The sequence below is a fragment of the Coptis chinensis genome, chromosome 6 (assembly GCF_015680905.1).
Source record: "Coptis chinensis isolate HL-2020 chromosome 6, ASM1568090v1, whole genome shotgun sequence".
In the NCBI taxonomy this organism is placed as follows: domain Eukaryota; kingdom Viridiplantae; phylum Streptophyta; class Magnoliopsida; order Ranunculales; family Ranunculaceae; genus Coptis; species Coptis chinensis.
In genome coordinates, this window is record NC_141461.1 from 19,829,371 (window position 1) to 19,852,397 (window position 23,027).

Below are 23,027 nucleotides of genomic sequence, written 5' to 3' on the forward strand. Positions count from 1 at the left end.
TCAAGCAGTCTCCTAGAGCTTGGTTTGCAAAGTTTAGCCAGGTTTTGATGGCTAATGGAATGACTAGGTGTGAATATGATCATTCCGTCTTTTGCCGAAAGACCCAGCAAGGGATTATTGTCTTAGCTGTGTATGTTGATGATATCATTGTCGCAGGGTCTGACAAACAGGGTATTGATCGACTTAAAGTCAATCTCTCAAGACAGTTCCAGACAAAGATCTAGGATAACTGAAGTATTTCTTAGGCATTGAAGTTACAAGGTTCCCGGTGAAATTCATCTCTCCACGAGAGAAAGTATGTATTAGACACCTTTCGATTGAGACATGTAATTTAGGTGCTCGCCCAGTAGAGACTCCTATGGATTCGAACGACAAACTCTACTCAGATGTTGGAGAGTTGTATGCCGATATTAAGGGATACCGTAGACTGGTGGGAAAGCTGATCTATGCTACTATCACTCGCCCAGGTATCTCATTTGCAGTCAGTGTGGTATCTCAATATATGTATGCACTACGGATTCCTCACTACCAGGCAGTTATTCGTATTGTGCGGTATTTGAAAGGTTCTCTTGGTCGTGGATTGGTATATCGTTCTAATGGAAATTTTGATGTTATTGGATATTCAGATGCTGATTATACAGGATCAATTTCAGATAAACGATCCACCACTGGGTATTGTACCTTTCTTTGTGGAAATTTGGTGACATGGAAGAGTAAAAAGCAAACAGTTGTGTCAAAGTCTAGTGCAGGATTTGGTATAGAGCTATGGCTCGCGGATTTGAGTGAGTTAATGTGGATTAAGTAACCGCTACATGAGTTAGGTTTCGGTATAGCTACCGATCCCTCTTCATTGTGACAATTTAAGTGACCATTCATATCGCTTCTAATCCATTATTTCATGAGCGAACTAAGCACATAGAGGTAGATTGTCATTATGTCAGACATAAGGTTGAAACAAAGGAGATTAGTACTTCTTATGTGGCGTCTACTTCTTATGTGGCGTCTCGAGATCAGCTAGCTGGTATCTTCACCGTCCAGTTTTGAATTATATTGGTAACAAGCGGGTATGAGCGATATCTATGCTCCAGCTTGAAGGGGGGTGTTGAAGTATGTAGAGTCGGTCTCACACATTCTATAAGTGTGAGACCGTATCTTATTTAAGTAGTTGCTATTTCGGTGAAGTCTATCACCAGTATAAATATATAAATTGCAGGTTAGAGTAAATATAGTCTAAACCCTACATTCTTCTTGTGCCTCTATCCTTTTTTCTTCTTCTTCTACACTCAATATCTTTAACCTAACTAGCTAATCCCATATCTTTAACCTAACTAGCTAATAACTATATGTATCTCCTAACATAATTTAACACAATGTCAATACCAACTACGGTTTTTCGAAGGAAAGGAAATAATCCTAACTAAAACATCTATTTTCCCACTCTCTGTCTCTCTCTATCTAATGAAGGAAGCGCAGCTCCTTTTCTCACAGCTCACGTTAGCCACCACCACACCACCATCTTTTATGGACCAGTCCCCCTCAACAACATCAGCTCCACCCGGGCCCACTAACCATCCTCGCCGTTCCATCTCAGAACTACCAGACAACTGTTTATCCCTTATATTCCAATCCTTAAATTCTGGTGACCGTAAAAAGTGTTCATTAGACTTTCCCTCGACGCAAGATCCGACCTCATTTCATATATCCCATTACTGTTTACTCGTTTTCACTCCATCTCAAAACTATCATTAAAATGCGACCGTAGATCAGTAAGTATTGGAGATGAAGCTTTAATATTGATATCTTTGAAATGTCGGAATTTAACTGGGCTGAAATTGAGGACATGTCGGGATTTAAGTGATTTGGGTATGGTTGCTTTTGCGGAAAATTGTAAAGGTCTGAGGAAATTATCAGTTGGGTCTTGTAATTTTGGTGCTAAAGGTATGAATGCTGTGATTTATAATTGCAGTATGCTTTAACAACTTTCAGTTAAGCATCTTCGTGGGATAAAGAAAGGCGCTGCTAGCGATTTAATAGGTCCACTTATTGTCGGGGCGAAGAATTTGAAAACGTTCAAGTTGTTTAGGTGTTCTGGGGATTGGGATGGGTTGTTGGAAATGTTTGCTGAGAATGTTAGTTGTTTGGTGGAAGTTCATCTAGAAAGGCCTCAAGTTAGTGATAGAGGTCTTGGGGCCGTGTCGAATTGTTTGGGTTTGGAGATTTTGCACCTTGTTAAGGCTCCGGAATGCACGAATGTTGGGCTTGTGGCGGATAGGTGTAAGCATTTGAGGAAGCTTCATATTGATGGGTCGAAGATGAATAGGATTGGGGATGAAGGATTGATTGCTATTGCTAGAAGATGTCCTAATCTTAAGGAGTTGGTATTGATTGATGTCAATCCTACTTTGTTGAGTTTGGGGCTTTTAGCTGCTAATTGCCAGAATTTGGAATGTTTGGCGCTTTGTGGAAGTGAGACATTTGGGGATGCTGAAATATCGTGTATTGCAGCTAACTGCGGGGCTTTGCGGAAGCTTTGTATCAAAGGGTGTCCTGTTTCAGATCATGGGATGGAAGCACTTGCTGGGGGTTGTCCTAGTTTGGTTAAGGTGAAGGTTAGGAAGTGCAGGGGTGTAAATTGGTTGAGAGAAAGTCATGGATCATTGGCTGTTAATTTGGATACAGGTGCAAATGAAATTCCAGAGGATGTTGCAGGCGAAGGTGGGTTAGAGGAAAATGTTGCGGGGCTTAAGTATTTTGTCTGAAATGATCAATATGCAGGTAACAAAAGTTGTGGAATAATTTTGATGTAGAAAGTGTTGACCATTGAGAGCACTGAATATATAGTCCCTTCACTTAGATGCATTTTCTTGTTTTCCTATTCTCTTGGTAGGAACGTGTTATGGGCACATGGGATGCCTTCTTATTATTTTTATTAAAAAAATTGCTACAAGAAAGCACCCTTGCATATTTGTATGGAAACATAAGCAACTATTATATGTTATCTTTGAAGACGTGCTTCTGTGGTTATTTGTTGTCTGGCAAGATTGAGGCATTCTTATAACACAATTTCTTTGATTAAGGACATTTCGGATGGTTTGTATTTTTCCTTTTTATAGTTTGGTTTCTGTTCCATACTGTATATTATTAAGCGCATTATATCAGAAAGCAGTCGTGCTGTTGCATATATAGTTAGTAGGTACAACGCTCCACAATAAAGTTTCATTAGTGTCATCTTACTTCAAGGTTTCTACTCATCTCTTACAATTACACTAGTTTTGGTCCTGGTTGCTTTAACTGAAAATGCACTAACTTGAGTGATTACTCGGAACAGTAATGATAGTTTGTATGAGGTAGTTATTAGGACAAGTGATTTGGGTGGTTTTGGTTATTTTACAAGCAATTATCTGGGTAGCTTTGTGTATTAGGTTATAATATGATGGTCTTCCAATGGTCTTAGTGGATCAGTGGATGTACATAAAAGTGTTCCCTGTAGGTATCTTTTAATTCCCGAGTAGTATATTTTGCTTGTACTTCTACTTGTAGGTGGTTATGACTTTTGCACACGTTTCTTCCCAGATCTGACTTTTGCAGACACACAAATCTTGTTATTGAAAGTTGAAACTACAGCTGAACCAGTAATAGTGAATCACTGTGGTGGATATAGTGAGGCTCTTGATAAAAATCTAGAGAGTGTTTAAAGAAAGAGAGATCTCTTCTTAAAGATTGATGATAAGGTGTATGTTGTCATTCTATTTGTCATTCTATATGCTTTGTCGGTGTGAAGTTCTCTGCATGTTGTCATTCTATTTGTGTTCGAAGTTTCAGAGCATCATTTTAATGGTGTTACTATTATGACATGCAGTATAGATTGTGGTTACGTCTCTAGAAGTTTTCTGTTTGTTTGTTCCCTAGTTCTGTTCTATCTATGTGAAACCACTCTTTTCTTACTTCATTCAGGAAGTTTCCTACTGTGTATTTGCGTGGTTATCATATTATCATTTTTTATTTTTATTTGGTTGTAAAATTAGCAAAATGTGTTCTATGAAATGTTGACTCCTATGTCCCTTCGGGAGGTCTTTGGGTTCTCTTTGTGTGGAGGACGTTGCTTTTGTTGTTAGCTCTTGAACTCTGATGCAGCTTGTTTATGCTTTCCTCTTCATATACATGAATATTTTGCGACAAAATTGACATTTAACTGAGAAATTCTCTGGATCAGTTTAATCACTTGAAAGGTTGCTTCATCTCAAGGATGATGGTAGGAAATCATAGTAATATACATTTACAACTTGTCTCCGACATGGTAGTAGCTCCACATTACTCTCTTCATGTACTTTTATCACTTTGTGCAAATCCAAACTGTTATCCATGATGAGGTGCTCTTCTAAATATGTTTATGAGAGTTCTAGGCTGGAGTTTGGAAAACAGTATGCCCACTTATGTGTGCATTTACGAGTTCCTCGCTCTCGCACCACTCTCTCTTTTCATAGTAGTTGAAAAACTTCCAGCGTATCAGTGATCAGTCTATGAGGAGGCAAGAGATTTCGGATCTTTTGTACTCACCTTATTTTTTGGTCCAATTGTCAATCTTACTTTAGTGATCTCTCTTTCTATTGGGGGTTGTCTTAATTTAATGGTGCTTTGAATCATTGAAATTAGGAATTGCCATTTTTCTTTTAGTATAGTCCTAGCTTTCCTCTCACACATTGACCGTGACAGAACGCAAAATTTTACACTGTAACAGTAAAAGCCTGGCTTTGCTTAACGAGTTCTGTTGTTTCACAACTAAAGGCTGCCCCCTAACAACACATAAGACGGTAAATGTGTAACAGTACTCTGACAAGCTTAAAAAACTGAAGAACATATGCTACATTATATATGCAATTCCTGCCAGTCGTCATTCTCATCAATAAACAGAATTCTCTCCTGGGTCTGTATGTCTGATTATACAATTTTGAAACGCAGTCATTCATTGGCAGGATGAGTACCAACTGGAACAACTTGACATTGGCTGGCCACCTCGTTGTTTAGCATTTCTGCAAATAGGAATGGCAAAGAATGCAGTACAAGAAAAGTTTGAAAAGACACCAAAGAAATTACCCTTTCTACTCATTAAGTGATTCTTTTCCGTAGCCTAAATGCAAGGAAACTGAAGCAAAGGGCAAACTGCATATTACACGCACTCAAGCCACCTGGCAATCTATCTACAGGAGACTGCTGGTTCAGTCAAGACCAACTGTGGATTTTAGACACCTCAATGAACGTGTTTTTAGCAGATTTATCAGAAAAACCCTTCTGTAGCATTGGTCTGCCTGGTGTTCTTAGATATCATGTAACTGGTTTTTCTACTTAATAAGGAAGAGGGAAACAGGGGTAAAAAGTAAAAATAAATCCTTCTGAGGGTATGTCTACTTCAGCTAATAAAATTACTTGTCATATCCACTGTGAGTATTGCTATGTTACAATATACCTCCTATCTGGCTCAGAGCTGTGTGAACACGTTATTCGGGACATCTCAAAGAGCAAGAGGCCCAGTGAACCCAAGGACTTCATTGATACAACAAACTAAAAATGCAATTCTTCGGAATAACTTAAATCAGAAGATCAGAACTGATATCACCTCTTTGCTAATGACAATCGCAACTGCAGCTCAATTGGGACATATACGATGAATCTTGATTAGCATGCCACTCGGTGCAACAGGTACATGCTCATTCTTGTTTCTTCTCTTTTCTAGGCCACTTTTGGTATAAAATTATCTGGCTCAGGATGGTGCCATTTGTCACAATTCCCAGTACAGAACCCAAAATCACTGTATAAAGATTAAGGCATGCAAATTTTGCAAAGTCGAATACAACGACTGAACATAGATCTCATAGACCAGATACCAAGACAATTTCTCAACATATGTAGTCCAGCTGTAAGGCCCAGAGAAGTTTCTCCGACATATACAATTGGATACATAGAGATAATGGCATACAATCACCAAAAGAAAGCATGGATATCTATTAATTACACTGATACATGTGACTTGAACTAAAATAGATTGTGAGGGCTTTCCCTATAAAACACTGTTCCCCTAAGCCGCTCGTGTAAACTGCCGGTTTTAAAAGATTCAAATGGTATTTCGTATCTTACTTTGAACTTCTGACATATTTAAATATTTAAGTTATAACACTACACTACGTATGGTTTTTAACAGATTCAGAACATAAATAAAGACAATGAAGGAATGTATATCAGTCAAATTCAAGGATACCACTCATTGGAACTTGTTCCTGAACGCTGGTAAAGACTCTTACTGCAAAGCAAAAACTTTAAAAATTAATTACATTACCAGTGCACCATAGGAAGTCCAACTTTGGCCAAAATAATGCGAACAACAATGTAGACTCACCCATTGAACCAGCAAAGTTCATAAAAGATGTCAAGAAGCTAAGTTCCCCTGTACTTTTATTCTGATCAATGCAAAATGGTTATAACAAAAATTATTAGAAAGGTTACTGCAAAATAATTTGAAGAAAAAATTACGACGGGAATATATACGTTCTTGAGAATAATAAACCTGAAAGGTCTAGTGTTAGATCTAGTATTATAACTATAGGTTTTTGACTTTTTCAAACCCAAGCTACAAGGTTTTCTAAAGGAGCATATGAGACATCAAACACCCCTGGGGTGAAATTGGGACTCTAGTTCTTTCTCAAAGGAAAAGTCAAGGCTGAAGATCCAGAAAGACTAGAAGGAAATATGGTTGCCAAGCAAGGTTTCAGGTTATTTCCCATAATTTAGAAACGGAGGTCCATCACGAAGAATTTAACAATCTCTAAAAGAAATCATAAAGAACATATAACGTTAGAGCATTGTGAGTAGAAATGGGTATACCAGCAAAAAATGATTGAGTACCAAAAGAAACAAATTGGTTTGGTGATCATTTTTCTTACATCTCTCCTCCCCCACCCCACCCTACTGCTCTACCCACTCTTACAGCAGTTCCGTATCACTATAGACTATAAACTAAAACTATATGAGAATTCAAAGTCTTAGACAGCTGCTTCCTGCTTACAACCGAAGAGGCGAAAGAAGCAATCCATTCTCTAATGAATTCTGCAGTTCATTCTCTCCGATGGGCAGGTGCAGCTAGGAAAAAAAAAATTAACAATCAAAACAGCAAGCAATGGTTTCACAATTTACCTTATAATTTTCCCATATTTGTGGGACCCTTGCAAAGAAGAAAATTGCATGCTGAGAAGCCTGTAAAGATATTCTCGGTTAGAACATAGAAACTTAGAGTCAACAAACACTGCCTGGATATTAGGTTATTTGCACCGACGCATGCTTATGTATTTAGGAATAAATTCATAAAGAGAATGAGACAAACGAACGTAGTACTGAATGACAGAAAAGGCAGAAACTCACATAGAGGGCCTCAAAGAGAACAGGGTCGATCTGCCCTGCTAAAATGGTGGGTGATAGAGCACAGTATCTGAACAAGCAGTGATATAAGGAAAACCAAATTACATTCTCTAACAGATCAAATTCATTTTACAATGAAGATCTCAGCATACTTGAACAAAATACGACTCATAACAGGAAGGTAGGGTAGGATACATTAACGCTCTAACCCATGTTTTGGTTCCCAATGGTTGTGAGAAATAGTAAATTATACCAACTAAGATTATAGCTGCAACAGGCAAAAACAGAACTGGTCAGATCCTTGAAATGTGAAGTCAAAACAAAGTATTACCAAAGTAATTTAAATAAACATCAAAGTATCTTCACTGCCTCATGGAGGACAACGTAAAAATGTCCAGTAGGAGTAAGTACATCAATCTATAGAGTTTATCAATGAAAGTTGCTAGGAGTATGTATCACTAAAGGCATCCATCAATCACAAGACTTTCATACTCAAATGCATAAGCTAGACCAAACATGTAAGATAATGTGTTGGATCCTCTTGCAACCAAGTCACCCTGAGACAAAATATTGCCCATTAGCTAATTGACACGAATATGCCCGTAACGTCCACAGAAACAAATAATTGACTTCATATACCTTTTGTCCTTTCCGTCAACTCGAGAAATGAATCAGTAACAGAGAGAATCCACTAGAGCCCAACTTTCATAACCCTAAGGGACAAACCTCCAGACGGCTGACTACAGGTGTGGCACAAGCTATTATGGTTTATGAACCCCATAATGTTTCTTAGAGTCTTACATTCTCCTATGTCGAAAGTCGAAACCAAAAGTAGATGCGCTGTTGAATAAGTAAATTACCTTGGATTAATAGGAAAAGCAACTCCCCAAAAGCTGAAAAAGGGAGCCCTTTGTGAAGGCAATAAGACAGAGCAATTGTGAAACCAACAACTTCAAGCTCAAAGGCTGCAACACTTAGTCCCCTCACACTACGATGCTGCAATATTTTCAAGATCTGCAAAAAAGATAAAGAAATGTCATAATAAAACTAAAACTCCAAATTTATCAACCAATAAAAATTATATCGTATCGTAAAAGAAAAAGAAAAAAGTGTTTAATTACCTGGGGGAGTTTGACGATGGTGGAAGCAGCAACGATGGAGTAACCGAGGAGTTTAGATATGAGTGGGAGTAGGCACTCCTTTTCTGGTATTTTCCCATCGGTTAGCGATCCCACCACGCAGCTCAAATCTATTCCAAATATCTCCGTCCTCATTCTTCTTCTTCTGAGTTTTTTAGATTCGTTAGCGTTAAAGACTTTCTTTTAAAAGGTCTCACTTCGAAATCATCGAAATTGTGGCGCGGAATTAAGTCATGGTTCTGACATATCGTGACATATGTCGATATTTAGGTCATTTTACCCAGGCTGGGCCGCTGAGTGCTGATGAGGTGGTATTGTAGTAATTAATTAAGGTACTCGCTATGGGCACCTTCCAAGTTTGTCAATGCCCTAAAAAAACATGTTTTGTGTTTTGTGTTTTGTGTTCGGGCAATCTTGTCCATTGGGTACAACCAAGTTAAACACTATGGACGATAGATATTTGCCATTTCCATTTTTCAATTATTTCGGCCATTTATAACTAGTGAGAATTTTGCAATCATAATTTCTTTACTTGCTTTCTTCAAATTACGTGGTTCAATTTTCTTTCAGCCAATTTCCATGGCTTTGTTCTTAACAACAATTTCACTTTCATGGCTTCGTTCTGAAATATTATATAAATTTATAGGTTCTAAGCGATTTAAATGGTGGTTGAGAGGGAGAGGGAGAGAAATCAGTCGGTTGGAGAAGAAGGTGGCTCAAGGAGACGAAACGTTCGGGCTATTGTTGGTGGGAGGTGTATTGGACTCTATGTTGTGCCTGTGCCCAACATAAATGTGTGGGGTCTGCCCAACACAATCTGGGTCTGTCAATAATAGGACCCATTAATTAACTATCGCCAAGTCCTAATTGAAGAAATTGTTACCGATCAGACAAATGAGCTTCGAGACGATTTAAAGAACACTACGTTGAAACTCAAATTGTATTGGAACATTGATATATTGTACATTTTATTTTTTCTTTATTGGAACAAATGATTTTCAATTTCAACACTAGACACATCAAAGAAGAGGTCAACCAAAAGCAACACATGTGAAATCATTTTTGAAAGACATGTTTACTTTGAAGTAAGAATTACTCGGACATCCAGGAAGAGGTGTGTGCAACTTCTAACAGATCACTTATGTACACAAGAGTATTATCGGGAAAAAAATGTACACAAGTCACAAACAGCCATCATGTGTTATCACCATAGTTCACTCACTTTCATAGTCATCTTCATCCCCAAATGTAAAAACTGAAGCATCAGCGGCAATTGCCTTGAATTCACTAACCCTTTCTGGTTCTGACTTGGGGACCTCGAGGCCTGAGGCACCAGTAACACCCTCGGTCTTTGATTCACTGGCAGCAGAGGTCTTTGTAGTAGTTCCCTCACCTCCCAGCGAAACTTGTTCAGTTCCTCGTGTTACAGCTGCTATTTCCCCAGGTGTGGTCCCAGTTCTATGATCGCCTACAGCAGCAGAAACTTGTCCAGAGGAGGGGGCTACTTCAGCTTGTCTACGTTTTGAAGATACACTTTCTTCGGCCTCACCGTCGGAGAATACATCATCTTTATCACTGCTTCCAGAACCTTTACTTGGGTTGGTAGCTGGAGCCCCATCGCCGGTGGCAACACCAGTGCTAGTACTCTCATCCGGTTTCTTGCTGGTAGCTTCAGCTGTGGCCTTTGCTGGAACAGTTCCATCATAGTCCACAAGTACAACCTCAACCAGAAATCCTGGGGAGGGAAGTTTCCTCTGCAGAGGACAATCCATGTCCAACAGATCGATGTTATAAGACAAGCACCGACAAAAAGAGAGTAAAATGAAGAAACAACATCCATTAACACTTGGAACTACTTCTCACAAAGAAAATCTTGTTTTGCAAATAACCATATTTTCTTAAACAATCGAATGCGAGATAGCTCCTATAATTTACCTTGTCGAAACTGTCAAGATCAGATGTGTTCAAGATTTTTCTATTTTCCGTCATTGTCGTATTCAACCAACTGAAAAAATATAGAATCCAATTTAGCAGCTATTCACTAACAAAAGTCAAGATAACACTACATTTTAGAAAATAACTAAAATGCATAAAATACAGCTTACCAAATTCTACTCTAGACATGGATGTTATAGTAAGAAATGTAATTCTCCGTATGATAATTACAAAGTAACTACTAGTTTACAGGCATACAACTAGTTACAAGAACTAATCAACCAAATTATAATGTACATACCAGTAGAAATCTCCTTGGCGGTCATGAAAATGGACTTTGAAGTCGCCTGCCAGCTCTGTCAGACCAGGTTCACCAGGTAGAGCAAAGACCATGATCCCTTTCTTAGGTGCACTAAACCAAAATTCTTCAGGCTGCAAAAAGATGCAAGAACATATTCATCATGCAGTAGGAGACTTTGGTTCAAGATATTCTGTCTCATATCAAGCAAACTTTTTCCAGTAACAAACGGTTAGCAACTTTAATTTGCACAGGATAGTTTAGTTCCTCTCACTCCAACAAACTCAGACAGCCTACAGGATTTGGTTGAAAGGGGACAAGTAAATGACCACCTCTTCCAGAAGGGGCATGGAATAAAACTGATCCACCATCCTCAAAGCCCAAATTACAAACATAGAGATGTTTACATCACAGGTATAAGAACAAGATCGTCTCTAATCCCACGTTAGACTATTGCCAGAATTCATGGCCACTGGTCAAAGGAGCATTTGTCCAGTATAGGGACTCATCAGAGCAAGTTTAATTACTCCCAAAAGTTAAACAATTCTATAACAAAACATAACATCCTGTTGGCAAAAATCAAGTAGAGTAAATATTCAATAGCTTAGAAGTGAACGCATAATTAATTTATTACCTCAGGAGTTCCTTCTAATGCTGCATTTTTCCTCGTCAGCCAAAATAGTTTGACGAAGCTTTGATATTTATTACGTATTCTGTTCACTGTGTTAGTTCATTTAGATGTCAATGGGCCCACTTATTTACTGATATGCAACCTCTTTATATGGCCTTCTACTAACTATTGTATAATAGTCGTCTCAAATCATGTCAATGCCTTCCCCAAAGTAAGCGCTTGAGTTTTCTATCTTTATTATCATGTTGGAATTTCTTGAGGGGGGAAAAGATCTTTATGTAATTTAATTTCTATCTTTGCAGTGGTCCTTTATACTAAAAGAAATAAGTTTAAAAATCCCTACACTTGTACAGATCTGAGAACATAATATGCACAAATGTAAGATAAAATACAAGAGAAGTAGCTAGGATGAAAAACTTGAAGTAAACCAAGAGAGAAAGAGAGACAAAAGAAAACCTAAAACTAATAGCTTTAAATGTTTTTAGAAACTACTCTTATTTTTCCTCTTCAGTTTTCCTAGATTTACACTGTCGTACCATTCAAATTCTTCTGAATTAGAACTTTCCACTAGTTCGAATTGGCACATATGATATTGATGGTGATGCATGGGCATGGAAGCTTCTAATTATATTATTAGTAGTTTTATTAAGTTAGAAGAGTTTCCTATTTGTTTTAGATCAAGGTTATTTAGTAAGGTTTCTATTTTGGTTTCTAAATAGAATTAGGAACAAGGTTTATTACATAAAGGCATCTAAGCCTTCATTGTTAGATGGTTGTTTATGAATATTATTTCTTTCTTCATGTTTGAAGGTTTAAACCTCTGTTGCATGGGTACACCCTAATTTCCTCTGTATCGCGTACCCGTGTCGTGCAGACACAAATACAGATACGGACACGGACACGGACACCCGGCCACAAGCAAAACAGTACCTAATTCTCAGATCTCGCCGTGCCCAAATTGTCATACCCGTGTCCAAACCAGACACTCCGTCCCGTACCCATGCAACACAGGTTTAAACCCTAAATTTAGGTGTTTTGTCCATTAATCATAATTGATGCTTCTGCCAACAAGATACATCAAATTGGTATCAAGAGCCAATCGATCTTTGGGAATTTATTTTCAAAAAACACTGTTCACGAGTACTATTTGTCGAGACATTGTTCATCGAAACACTGTTCACTGTGAAAAAAAGGATTCTTCAATTGTCTTGGTTAATTTTCATGGAGTATCGTAGGAGAAGTAGAAGAAACTCACCGCCGCCGCCCAATCATCAAAGTTTCCATAGATCGAAGTATTATACCGATCACAATTATGAGAAAGCTTTTGATTTGGATCACAACCGCCGCGAGAGTTTTACTCATTCGAGAAGGTATGAACCTCCTTCCCCTCCTCCATCACCGGTTGTTAGTTTGAGACGAAAATTCAAGTCAGAGAAGGGATGCGAATTTTCCTCCCACGAATCAATGTATAATGCCGATTCCAACCATGCAACGAGGGATGGTGTTTCCCCTCTTAAAAATTGTCACTACCATCACTATAAAAATTCACCTTTGTTGGTCAAGCGAACTCCCCAACCTTCTCTTCCTGATCAACTTGGTAGTTCATCTCAAAACAGAAAAAGTCGGAATCGTGAACCTACATGGGAAATTTCTCCGCCAGATAATTATGAATATGAGCGAAGGTGACAACACCTTTTGTTTCGCCAAACCATAATCAGTGACTATCGTCAACAACAGTATCAGCGGGTTCATGCCAATGATCAAGACCTATTGCAAGAGATCCATGCTGGAGTTCAAAGCAATAAACTGATCTCAACTACCCTCCAAGAAGTTCCTGCTAACACAAAGCAGCAAGGTTCACCTTTTCCACCCACCCATAAGAACAAAGTTTTGGCTGAAGTGATACACTCGACGACTACTTCAGAATTTCACACTAACGAAAACGAACCTGAATTTCCTTTGATCAGATTGGGTGCAAACTGTAAGGATAGTGCTTTACAAAGTGGAACATCTACTGACTACTTAAATTTTCCATTGAATGTTCAAGTTCCTGCAGCAACTCGTAATGTGCTTGAGGAACCCAAAAAGAAATGCAATTCTTCCATGATTAAGGTACCAATTTCTGACCTCTCTTCAATTTTCGATAATTGGACTTTCGAGAAGACAAGTCTCAATCAGACTTGGATTACGTGTTGTGTTTGGCATATCAAATGTCATGTATTAGACATATGTTATGGAAGTTATTCCAAGCAGTAACCGCTTTAAAAGAAGAGGGAGACTAAAGGGAGAATCTGGTTTGATGGGATTATGTGAGCCTAAGCATAAGGTTGATAAGAATATAGTTGCTGAACGACTACATCAAACACAGGAAAACCTTGAAGCCAATTTTTTTCAGATAGACAATGTGCAATCATCCATTACCGATGCAACTAATACTTTCAAGATTACCATGGCTACTACTGATATTGCTAAGTCAGAAGATGACCACCTCATTATCACCTCTCAAGATGATTTTGAGCTTCTCTCTCGTGCCCATCTTTCTACTTTTGGATTGTCAAGTCAAGCAAAATTTACTAGTGACTCAAATTTCAGTTCTGCTAATGATGCCAATGCATTCATGCAATCTGAAACTATTTCAGATGATATGCAACAAGCGAAAAGTCAGAATATGTAGATACTTTCCTCTCCAATTTCATAGAGGATGTTTCTCTCGGACAGAATAGTGAAACACAGGACGTATTTGCCGTGTTTAAATCCCATGGTTCTTATCATTGGATTCTTCCAGATAATGCTGCAACATTATGGCGGTTGTTTCTTTTTATAACCGGATACAAAGGCAAAATTTGAGGCTGAATTCCTTTGAACCGCGGGAGGGTGATGGTAAAGTACAAGAGTTTTGTTGAATTTGGCGGGTCTACATGCAAAATTCGAGGACGAGTTTCTTTCAAGCCGGGGAGTATGATGCATGGGCATGGAAGCTTCTAATTATATTATTGGTAGTTTTATTAAGTTAGAAGAGTTTCCTATTTGTTTTAGATCTAGGTTATTTAGTAAGGTTTCTATTTTGGTTTCTAATTCGAATTAGGAACAAGGTTTATTATATAAAGCCATCTAGGCCTTCATTGTTAGATGGTTGTTTATGAATATTATTTCTTTCTTCATGTTTGAAGGTTTAAACCCTAGATTTAGGTGTTTTGTCCATTAATCATAATTGATGTTCATCCATTATTGAAGCTTCCGCCAACAAGATACATCAGATGGAACCAAAAATATGATAAAAAGTTTGAAGTTAAAACAAATTACAGTGTGAATAAATAGTTGAAAATGGGATATTCAATTTGAAGAAGACAATATACCATTAGGTCCTTAGTTCTTGGGTGCTTTTTTGTAGAGAATAGAACTCCTGCATATCAAGGAAATGTTAAATCATATTGAAAAAGTAACAGCCCACCAAGCCAGCTACTAGCTAAAGTGAAAACAGTCTCTAAAGATGAAGTAGTTAAGATGCCATGACCGGGAGCTAAATAGTTTCATAAAGTATAAAAAGCAATGGGATCACGATCATTGTATTGTGCATTTGTCCCCTAGTCACATATGAAGAACGAACAAGACCACACAGAAATGGATAGTTTTAACATTCAAGTTGCAGTCAGTAAGGCAACTAATTTTGGAATGGGATATTCTTATTCATTCTATGAGACTGACGTTTGCAGTGACAAGATCCTGACGAGAAAGCTCCCTCAATTCAATCTCATATAGAGCCAAAGTATGACGTTATCTGGTTCTATATGACAAGCGCCTATCTCATGTTCATTATGGAATTATGGTTTCATATGTAGATAGAAAATTGTCTACACGCCAGCCACATGGTGCTCATCACTTCAAATCTGACAAGAATCAAGCCTTCAGGCATCAAGAATACAAAAGGCAAGGCCAATCTTAATGGCACACCTGACATATGACCCCTAGTTGAATGAGCAGTTAGATGGATTGTTTAAGTAGAATGACACTAAATTCAAATTTGCAACTCGGTAAAGGCCATGTGGACATGAATACGTGATCAAACAAGCTTCTCCATACTGACTTGGATAGCTACTTTCAAACAAGTTTCTTTTATCGGCCAGGCAAAATAAATTTTAATGCAACAGAATGACAGATGACAATATACTTCTCCAATTCCATGGCATTCACAAACCAAACCAACTCTCCAACCGATACAGTAAGTTCATTATCACGGCTGTGTTTACGCATCATGTGTGCTACATAAGTTGCAAACAGACAAAGATTTGTATGAAGGTGGAAACGGATATCTATTACTAAAGACATAACAGAATGCCTGAAAAATTCATATCTTTCCAAATAAAGGGTTCATAAACAACTGTGGACACCAGATTGAACTACATAAACATGCTCTTCTAAGTTGAGATAATAAAAAAAATGAGGCATTACTTATAATAACAGTAACAAAGAGAGAAATTTTCAAGGATCAAGGCAATGAAAGTGAGATCTTAGAAAGATAAACTATAAAAGGTGTAAGCGAGTACTAAGCAAAAGCTATCACGTAAGAAATGACAGGAAGAAAGATCTCAATTGAATACCATTATGATCAGAGATAGTAATAGAGGGCCTAATCCAATAAGGACATCTGTGCAGACGAAATCCTCTAAGCATGCACCTATTCAGAAGGCAATGTTAAGTTATAAGCTATTCTAATAGCAAAGTATTATGCAGGGACAAAGATAAAACAATTAGTACCGGCGTCCAGGCTGATTTTCTCCATTGAAGTATGTTAAGATGCGCTCAAAGTATTTGACATATCTCTATAAGAAGATAAAAATAGCATTTGTCAAACAGTTGTGAAAGATATGCATCTCTTCAAAAATTATGAATAACTAATACACATAAATTAAACAAAAAAGAAAAAGGACTGACAATCTGACTTGGAAGAACCAGCCCCTTCCCATCCACACATCTTTTCTGGTTGTAGTAGTCAATGGACTCCTCGGCTGTTGGGAAGAACTGTAATGAGGGTAGTAACAATAGCATCATTCTCTTGAAAATGCATACTGCATATCAAACAGAACCTAGATGAAAACTACAAAGGTGAAGACATCGTTATGAGTGCACCTTGAGGTATAAAAGAAGGCTGGAAATCATCAATCCTGTCCTAGCCATGCCAGCTTTACAGTGAACAACAACCACATTCTCGATATCCTCCTTCAACCATGAGTATGCACTTTGACAAAATGATTTTATAAGTTGGATTGGCGGGCAGTTATGGTCGTCAAATGGGAAACAAGCCACCTGGCACGAGTAGGGGAAAAAATATTAGAAGCACAAAACTTACAGAGCAACTCTTTTACAAAAATTGATAAGTCAATAGCTGGCTCAGGAATACCAAATCATCAAACTAAGAGGCCAGTGTCATTGCTTGGATAACAAAAAATGTACTATTATTATATCTCAGGGAAAAACCTATTGCACACCATTTTGGACTTCAATTGACACTAATAAAAAACTTGTTTTCACATTATTGTCAGAAAGGTCTATTGTATTTTAAGCAAAGGATGGTCACCAGTTTAGTGCTCACTTGACATCTGTCAAACATCCAGAGCTTCAGTGATTTCAATGCATAAATTATATCAGATGATGGGATAAAGGGTAAACATGTATGACCACTTCTAAGCCCACAGAATTTAATACTTTCTTGGACAACATCACTAGATCAACTCCCAAATTGTTTATTGAAGAATAAAAAACTCCAAAACTATAATAGTATAAGATATAGTCAGGACAGTAGGAGTTTATCCCATATATATCGCCAGCTACATGAATCTCATGACCCTCCAAGAATACAGAGTGAACTATCCCGTAATACATCTATAAAAAAGAGAAAAAAAAAAAAATGGAAGTAACTCCCACACTTGTACCTTTAAGTACAAGGAGAAGTGGATGGGATTCAGAGATACGGACATACGGTTAAGGGGTAAAGAGGTAAAAGCATAAAGCTCAAAATCTAGGCAGATACCAATATTATGGTTTTGGTATAGCTATTAAGGTACCTTATCTGTTAAATATGTTTATACTTGCCCCTTATTTATGACCTTGATAATTTTCAAAAGAAGAGGTGCTATCCCCATGCATGCATCAATCTTTTAAAAGGTTCAACTCAGCATAACAAGCAACTGCAGCTAAAGGCATGACTACAAGATCTCAAGTAAAATAATCTGCATAAAACACAAATAGCATACCTTTCCTTCAAAAAGTGATGCATCATATAGTCTCTCTGAACAAAGATTGTAAACTTTATACTTTCCCTACAGAAGGATGAAAAGACACCATAAGCAAGCTAATGGGTAATTGATTTGAAGATGAAATATAAGTACAGCCATTAATTTGTTTTATTTTTCAATTAATTAGACTACACCCAACCAAATTCCAAATGCCAAACCTCCTACCATGGGCATGTATCTGATACAAATTTGGATATTCAAATTTCAAACAAGCGTCCATATTTTTGTTTTCAGAAGCCAATACTAAACAATTCTTTAAAGCTAGTGACATTCTACTTCTTAAACCAATCGATCCACAAATAACTATGTAATCATATCCCATCCATAAACCACCAACATTGAAACAATAATAACAAAAACACTGTACAAAAAGATGTTAAGCGGATATTTCAGAAAAATAGTACAGGAAAAGTGAGACGGTGATTTAGATGAGAGTGATAAAAACCTCTTCTCCATACTTCGATTAAGCGTTTGCAACACTATATCCAACATTTTTTGTATCACTTTATCTAGCATCCGACTGCTCGGAGAAAGAACACTTTAGACCCCAAAATGCTTTCCAACTCCTAAATAATTTCAACTTCACCCACACCAAACATCACTCTCTTAACTTGTTATTGATATGACATACAATCATAAGAAGCATCATTACAAACATTACCTTGTGATGCGTTTCAAAAAATTTGATCACTTCTTCCATGTGGTTTCGATAGAGCCCCTGCATAAGTTGTCCAAATATCAACGTAATGTTGTTGAGCTAAGATCATTCAATTCAAACTAATAACTTGAAGTGCAAAATAGTCAAATGTTTCTTTACCTCAAAATATCCAAGCAATCCAGAACTCATATCACCAGCAGGGAACCCCATGGCAATAATATTCTCAGTGATATATGTCATATCCAAATCAAATCCTCCTTCCTGCAAAGCGATTTAAAATCGTGGTTATATAATGAGGAAGAGGTATTTGACCAGCAGAATGAGGCTAATTAAAAAGTTGTGTGTCTTTCAAAGAAACTCATTCAGAGTTAAAAACAAAAATATTATATCGTAAAAAGTACAACAAGGGTCTCGTATACCACCAACTTGGTCATACCAAAAAATACATACAAATGTATCCTTACATTAGTGCCTAAGTATGCAGCTATGCCTGCCACTCACTGTTATACAAGTACCTCATATACCACCAGCAGCTTTGGAACTCCCAGAAACTTCCATATCAATGCATCAGTAAATACATACTAAAACAACAATGTGAAGGCATTTCAGTAAAAGTGTGCCTTCCTTTTTCTTCTGACCAGTAAAAGCATGTTAAAAGCTACATTGGACAGATATCCAATCTTCCATAAGCATTATGATAAGCTAGAGATAGGATACACTACAGTGTCAATCTAATTTCATTGTCAAAGTGATTTAATAACACGCATAGAAATGGAAATCCCACCGGTTTCACTTTTTAGGTTAACCCCGTTTTTCTCAAGCACACCCTAAGTCCCTATTTGTTAAGCACACTCAAGATCCTAAGTTCCTAACCATGCATAAGACATAACTATATAACTTATGGGTGGGTCCCAGTTGGAAAATGATCTCTTTCCCTTTGTATATGTTGAATGTGGATTCTGTCAATCACACACTCATCCACTATCCTTTCTCTTGGCACATTAGGTGTTAATTTTGTTCATAAATTAAGGATGCCTAATTAATTCCCAAGTCAATATAGGAGCTACCAATGCAAATTAGTTTTACCTCAAAAGGAACTCGTGATCAAGAGAATGCAATTTCCTTACAACATCACACATATCAAGATCATTTTTTCAGCATGCTAGACAAAATATGCATTGTGGTGGGATATTAGCAGTACACACGAATTAAGCTTACCATTTAATGTAAACATAATAAAGCATCGTGACAACGAACAAAGTGTCTTAGAAAAAATCTTATTAAAAAACAAAGATACACTATGCAGTTCACACTTTCTATAAAAACAATAACAGGAAATGAAAAGTATAAGCGGAAATGAAAAGCTACCTGGTATCTTCTTTTGTTTTGAGAGACCATGTGCCGAGCCTTGACCTGCACGGCCTTTACAGCATTTTTAGATGAGTCCACTATCCCTTTCGTGAATGATCCAAGAACACCAGTTTGTGGAGTTGTCGAGGTGCCCTCATCACCCCCTTCTGACACAGGTGATTTAGGAGACAAACGCAAGCCAATCCCACTGGTAAAACGTGCAAAGGTTGATTTCCCAGCATTTCCAGTCTCTGATTCCTCTGAAGATGCAGCCAAGGGATGTGGAATTTTGAGATTTCTGGCCCATGACGATATACCAGATGGTGATAACACAGATGGTGCATTGCGTGGAGATTTATCTTGTCCAGAAGAAGCAGGAACTTGAATATCAGGAGCTTGCTTATCAGGAACTTTACCAGGAGGCAAAGACGATGAATCAGCAGATTCAGAATCCATTCTCCAACCACAAGTTATATGTTTCAAAGCCAATCACAGCTAAACAATATACTAAGAGACATAAACTGATTTGGGAGGAGACCAAAGAACTGCAATATATAAGACATAAGAAAAAATAAATAAAAGTTATAGGACCACGATGCACAATGTGTTCAGATGCTTTCATTATGTCAAAACAAGGAAAAACAAATTCCTTCCTTCCTTCTAAAGGGACTCCTAATATTAAAAGTCAATTTATATATAAAAAAAAAAAATGAGTCAAAATTGACCAAACGATATTCATTTGAAACAAGATCTAAATTGACCAAATTGGGAGTAATAGATAATCTGTAAAAGAAGAGCGTGTTAATACCTGATTTGATTGATGAGAAGTCGTCGTTCTAGGGTTTTTGAAATGGGAAATGAGATTTTATTTTTTATTAGAGTTTTTGTTTGTTCGGGATTTATTTTTTGTGAAGAGAGAGAGAGAGAGGGTTCAATCGTGTGATGGCGCCATCAAGTGTTGTTCTTGTTTATGGAACACGTGGCAGTACTCAACACATACTGAACTCACGTTGAATTTCTAATTATTGTTTTGAAATATATACATAGCAATTTGTGCACGAATCCAAAAACTAGGTTCAAAATCCTGATTCCATTCCGGTCTTTATCAACCTAAAATCTATTGACTTTATTAATTACTGCTAAAGTCCATCCCTTTTTTTTTTTATAAGTAACTTGATAGATAACTCATTTTTATAGTTTGTGTAAGTTGATTAATTAAACAACTTATTACTTATATAAAAATGTATTCTTGAATAAGCTAACATCTTTTTTTGGTTTTATACTAAAAAAAAGTAGCCTTTTGCTTTTGTGAGTTTATACCATGCTTTATTACAAGTACCTTCCTCATGTACAAATTGTCATTTGTAGAATGTCCTACATGTTTGGAGCCCTTAATACACTCTGCAACAAACTTTCTACTATATTAATCCACTCTACAACAAACTTTCTACTAAGTATGTCCATTAGTACATGCATGTGTGAGAATAATAAAATGACATGTATGCTCAAAATGGAAGAGCGCTCATTAAGTATGAAGGTGATAGTTCGAATCCATATGGATCAATATTCATTTTGATGGTAGTATATATATGTATAGTTGATATCATTTGTATGTGTTGTGATCAAAATTTGTAGCCACAAATAAATGATACTACATATAGTCAATAGAATCTATGTTGTTTTTGTGTATTTTTAGTCATTAATATAATATTTCGGTTAATTTCTAAACTTGAAGAACATTGCATTGTTTATCTTAGTTATGTGACAAAAGAACTCGACATATCAAGTGTAATGTGAGGTGACTTGAGTCTAGTGTTGCAGTGGGAGTACGTTGACAGTGCAACATCCATATTACAATGAAAGTTGACAATGGTTGTTGCAGCAGTAATAGTACAGACAATACAATATTCATGTTGCAGTGGGAGTTTACAGTGATTGTTGCAATAATAATAGACAATGCAAACATTCATGTTGCAATAGAGTTGCCAGTGCATCTATGTCGCAGTGGGAGTTGATAGTGGTTATTGCAGTAGTAATAGCTAGTGCAACATCCATGTTGTTGTAGAGTTGCCAGTGCAACATCCATGTCACAATCGGAGTTGATAATATATGATTGTTGCAATAGTAATAGACAATGCAACATACATGTTACAATAGAGTTTGACAGTGCAACATTCATGTTGCAGTGGTTATTGTAGTAGTAATAGACAATACAATATCTATATTGCAGTAATAACAGACAGTACAACATTCATGTTGCAGTGGTTATTGCAATAGTAATAGACAGTGCAACATCTATATTGCAGTAATTGAATTGACAGTGGTTGTTGCAATATTAATAGACAGTGTAATATCCATGTTGCAGTATATATAGTTGACAATGCAACATTTATATTGCAGTGAGATATCTAGTTTAGGGAAAATTTTATGGAGAGAAATCGAGAGAGAATTTTAAGGGCAAAATTACCGATCGAATGCGAAATTTCGAGACAAAGTTCATAAGAGAAATTTAAGTTGGGTTTCTTATTTGACGTGATTTGTTTTGTCTTAAGGGGCAAAGTGGTAATCTAACTAAAAAGTCAATCGGGTGGGCTTTATGCATAAATAAAAAACCAAATGTCTTTTATCCATAATTAAATTGGAAATGTGGGCTTTAGGCTCAAACTCTATTTTTTGTTTTTTTTGTTTTTTTTTTGTGATAAATAGATTATTTTTTCTTTCATAAGTCTATTTTATTTTATTTTATTTGTTAAGCCTTATTATTAAATTAAATAAAAAATAAATAAAAAGTAAACACTTTCATGTTTCAACTTGAATAATAAGTTCCCTACTAATAAACATTTATTTTAATTTCCAGCACTCTCAATTTCATCCTAATTTTTACAAAGAAAAAACAAATGAAAAAAAAAACTTCATTATAATATAGGGTTTTTTAGGTCTTAGTCCTAATAATAGTTGGTTTATTAGGATTTAGTCCAGAAAAACTTGAATATTAGGGTTTAGTCCTAGTTTTGGTTGTTGGTTGTCCGTCAAACCGGGTTGATTGTGGTCAATCAATGCTTGTATTTTTGAAATATTACCCCTCTTGAATATATAAGTTAGACTTTGATACAAGAAATAAGGTCATCTTTAGGACTTGGTCCCTCTTGTTATTTGACAAATTAGAGTTTAGTCCTACTTATCAACTTCCGTTTGGCATTGAAAAACTAGTGCTTTGAAATCATTACCTCAAATCTGTAATTTAACAACAACTTAGGATCTTAACAAGATTTATGTGATGGATGTTTTAAATGATTCACAATCATGAAACTCTTGG

General features: G+C 36.8%; 2 protein-coding genes and 1 pseudogene across 4 annotated transcripts; 1 reads left to right on the top strand and 2 right to left on the bottom strand.

Moving 5' to 3' along the window:
* The first annotated feature begins 1,231 nt into the window (after positions 1-1,231).
* LOC147491996 (putative F-box/LRR-repeat protein 8 pseudogene) lies at positions 1,232-3,024 on the top strand (annotated as a pseudogene). The gene has a single exon (XR_015199198.1). The product of XR_015199198.1 is annotated as a putative F-box/LRR-repeat protein 8 pseudogene (transcript).
* A 2,340-nt stretch (positions 3,025-5,364) lies between these two features.
* On the bottom strand, positions 5,365-8,741 carry LOC147491997 (Mannose-P-dolichol utilization defect 1 protein). 2 transcript variants are annotated; one of them, XM_086566727.1, is made up of 8 exons: positions 8,529-8,741; positions 8,268-8,421; positions 7,603-7,675; positions 7,411-7,477; positions 7,186-7,245; positions 6,392-6,452; positions 6,254-6,295; positions 5,365-5,806 (listed from the first exon to the last, which is right to left on the bottom strand). In XM_086566727.1, the coding sequence occupies exons 1-8, from the start codon at positions 8,679-8,681 to the stop codon at positions 5,706-5,708; spliced, it is 711 nt and encodes a 236-aa protein (XP_086422853.1). In that variant the 5' UTR covers positions 8,682-8,741; the 3' UTR covers positions 5,365-5,705. The 2 variants fall into 2 exon arrangements, with proteins under 2 accessions (XP_086422853.1, XP_086422854.1); XM_086566728.1 differs by having other exon boundaries at positions 6,254-6,309; positions 8,529-8,723.
* Positions 8,742-9,602: 861 nt separating this feature from the next.
* LOC147491998 (phosphatidylinositol 3,4,5-trisphosphate 3-phosphatase and protein-tyrosine-phosphatase PTEN2A-like) lies at positions 9,603-20,873 on the bottom strand. The gene is made up of 13 exons (XM_086566726.1): positions 20,520-20,873; positions 19,730-20,256; positions 18,521-18,622; positions 18,365-18,421; positions 17,662-17,727; positions 16,538-16,714; positions 16,343-16,429; positions 16,166-16,230; positions 16,009-16,085; positions 14,767-14,813; positions 10,783-10,913; positions 10,482-10,551; positions 9,603-10,300 (listed from the first exon to the last, which is right to left on the bottom strand). The coding sequence occupies exons 2-13, from the start codon at positions 20,165-20,167 to the stop codon at positions 9,761-9,763; spliced, it is 1,857 nt and encodes a 618-aa protein (XP_086422852.1). The 5' UTR covers positions 20,168-20,256; positions 20,520-20,873; the 3' UTR covers positions 9,603-9,760.
* Between the last annotated feature and the right edge of the window lie 2,154 nt (positions 20,874-23,027).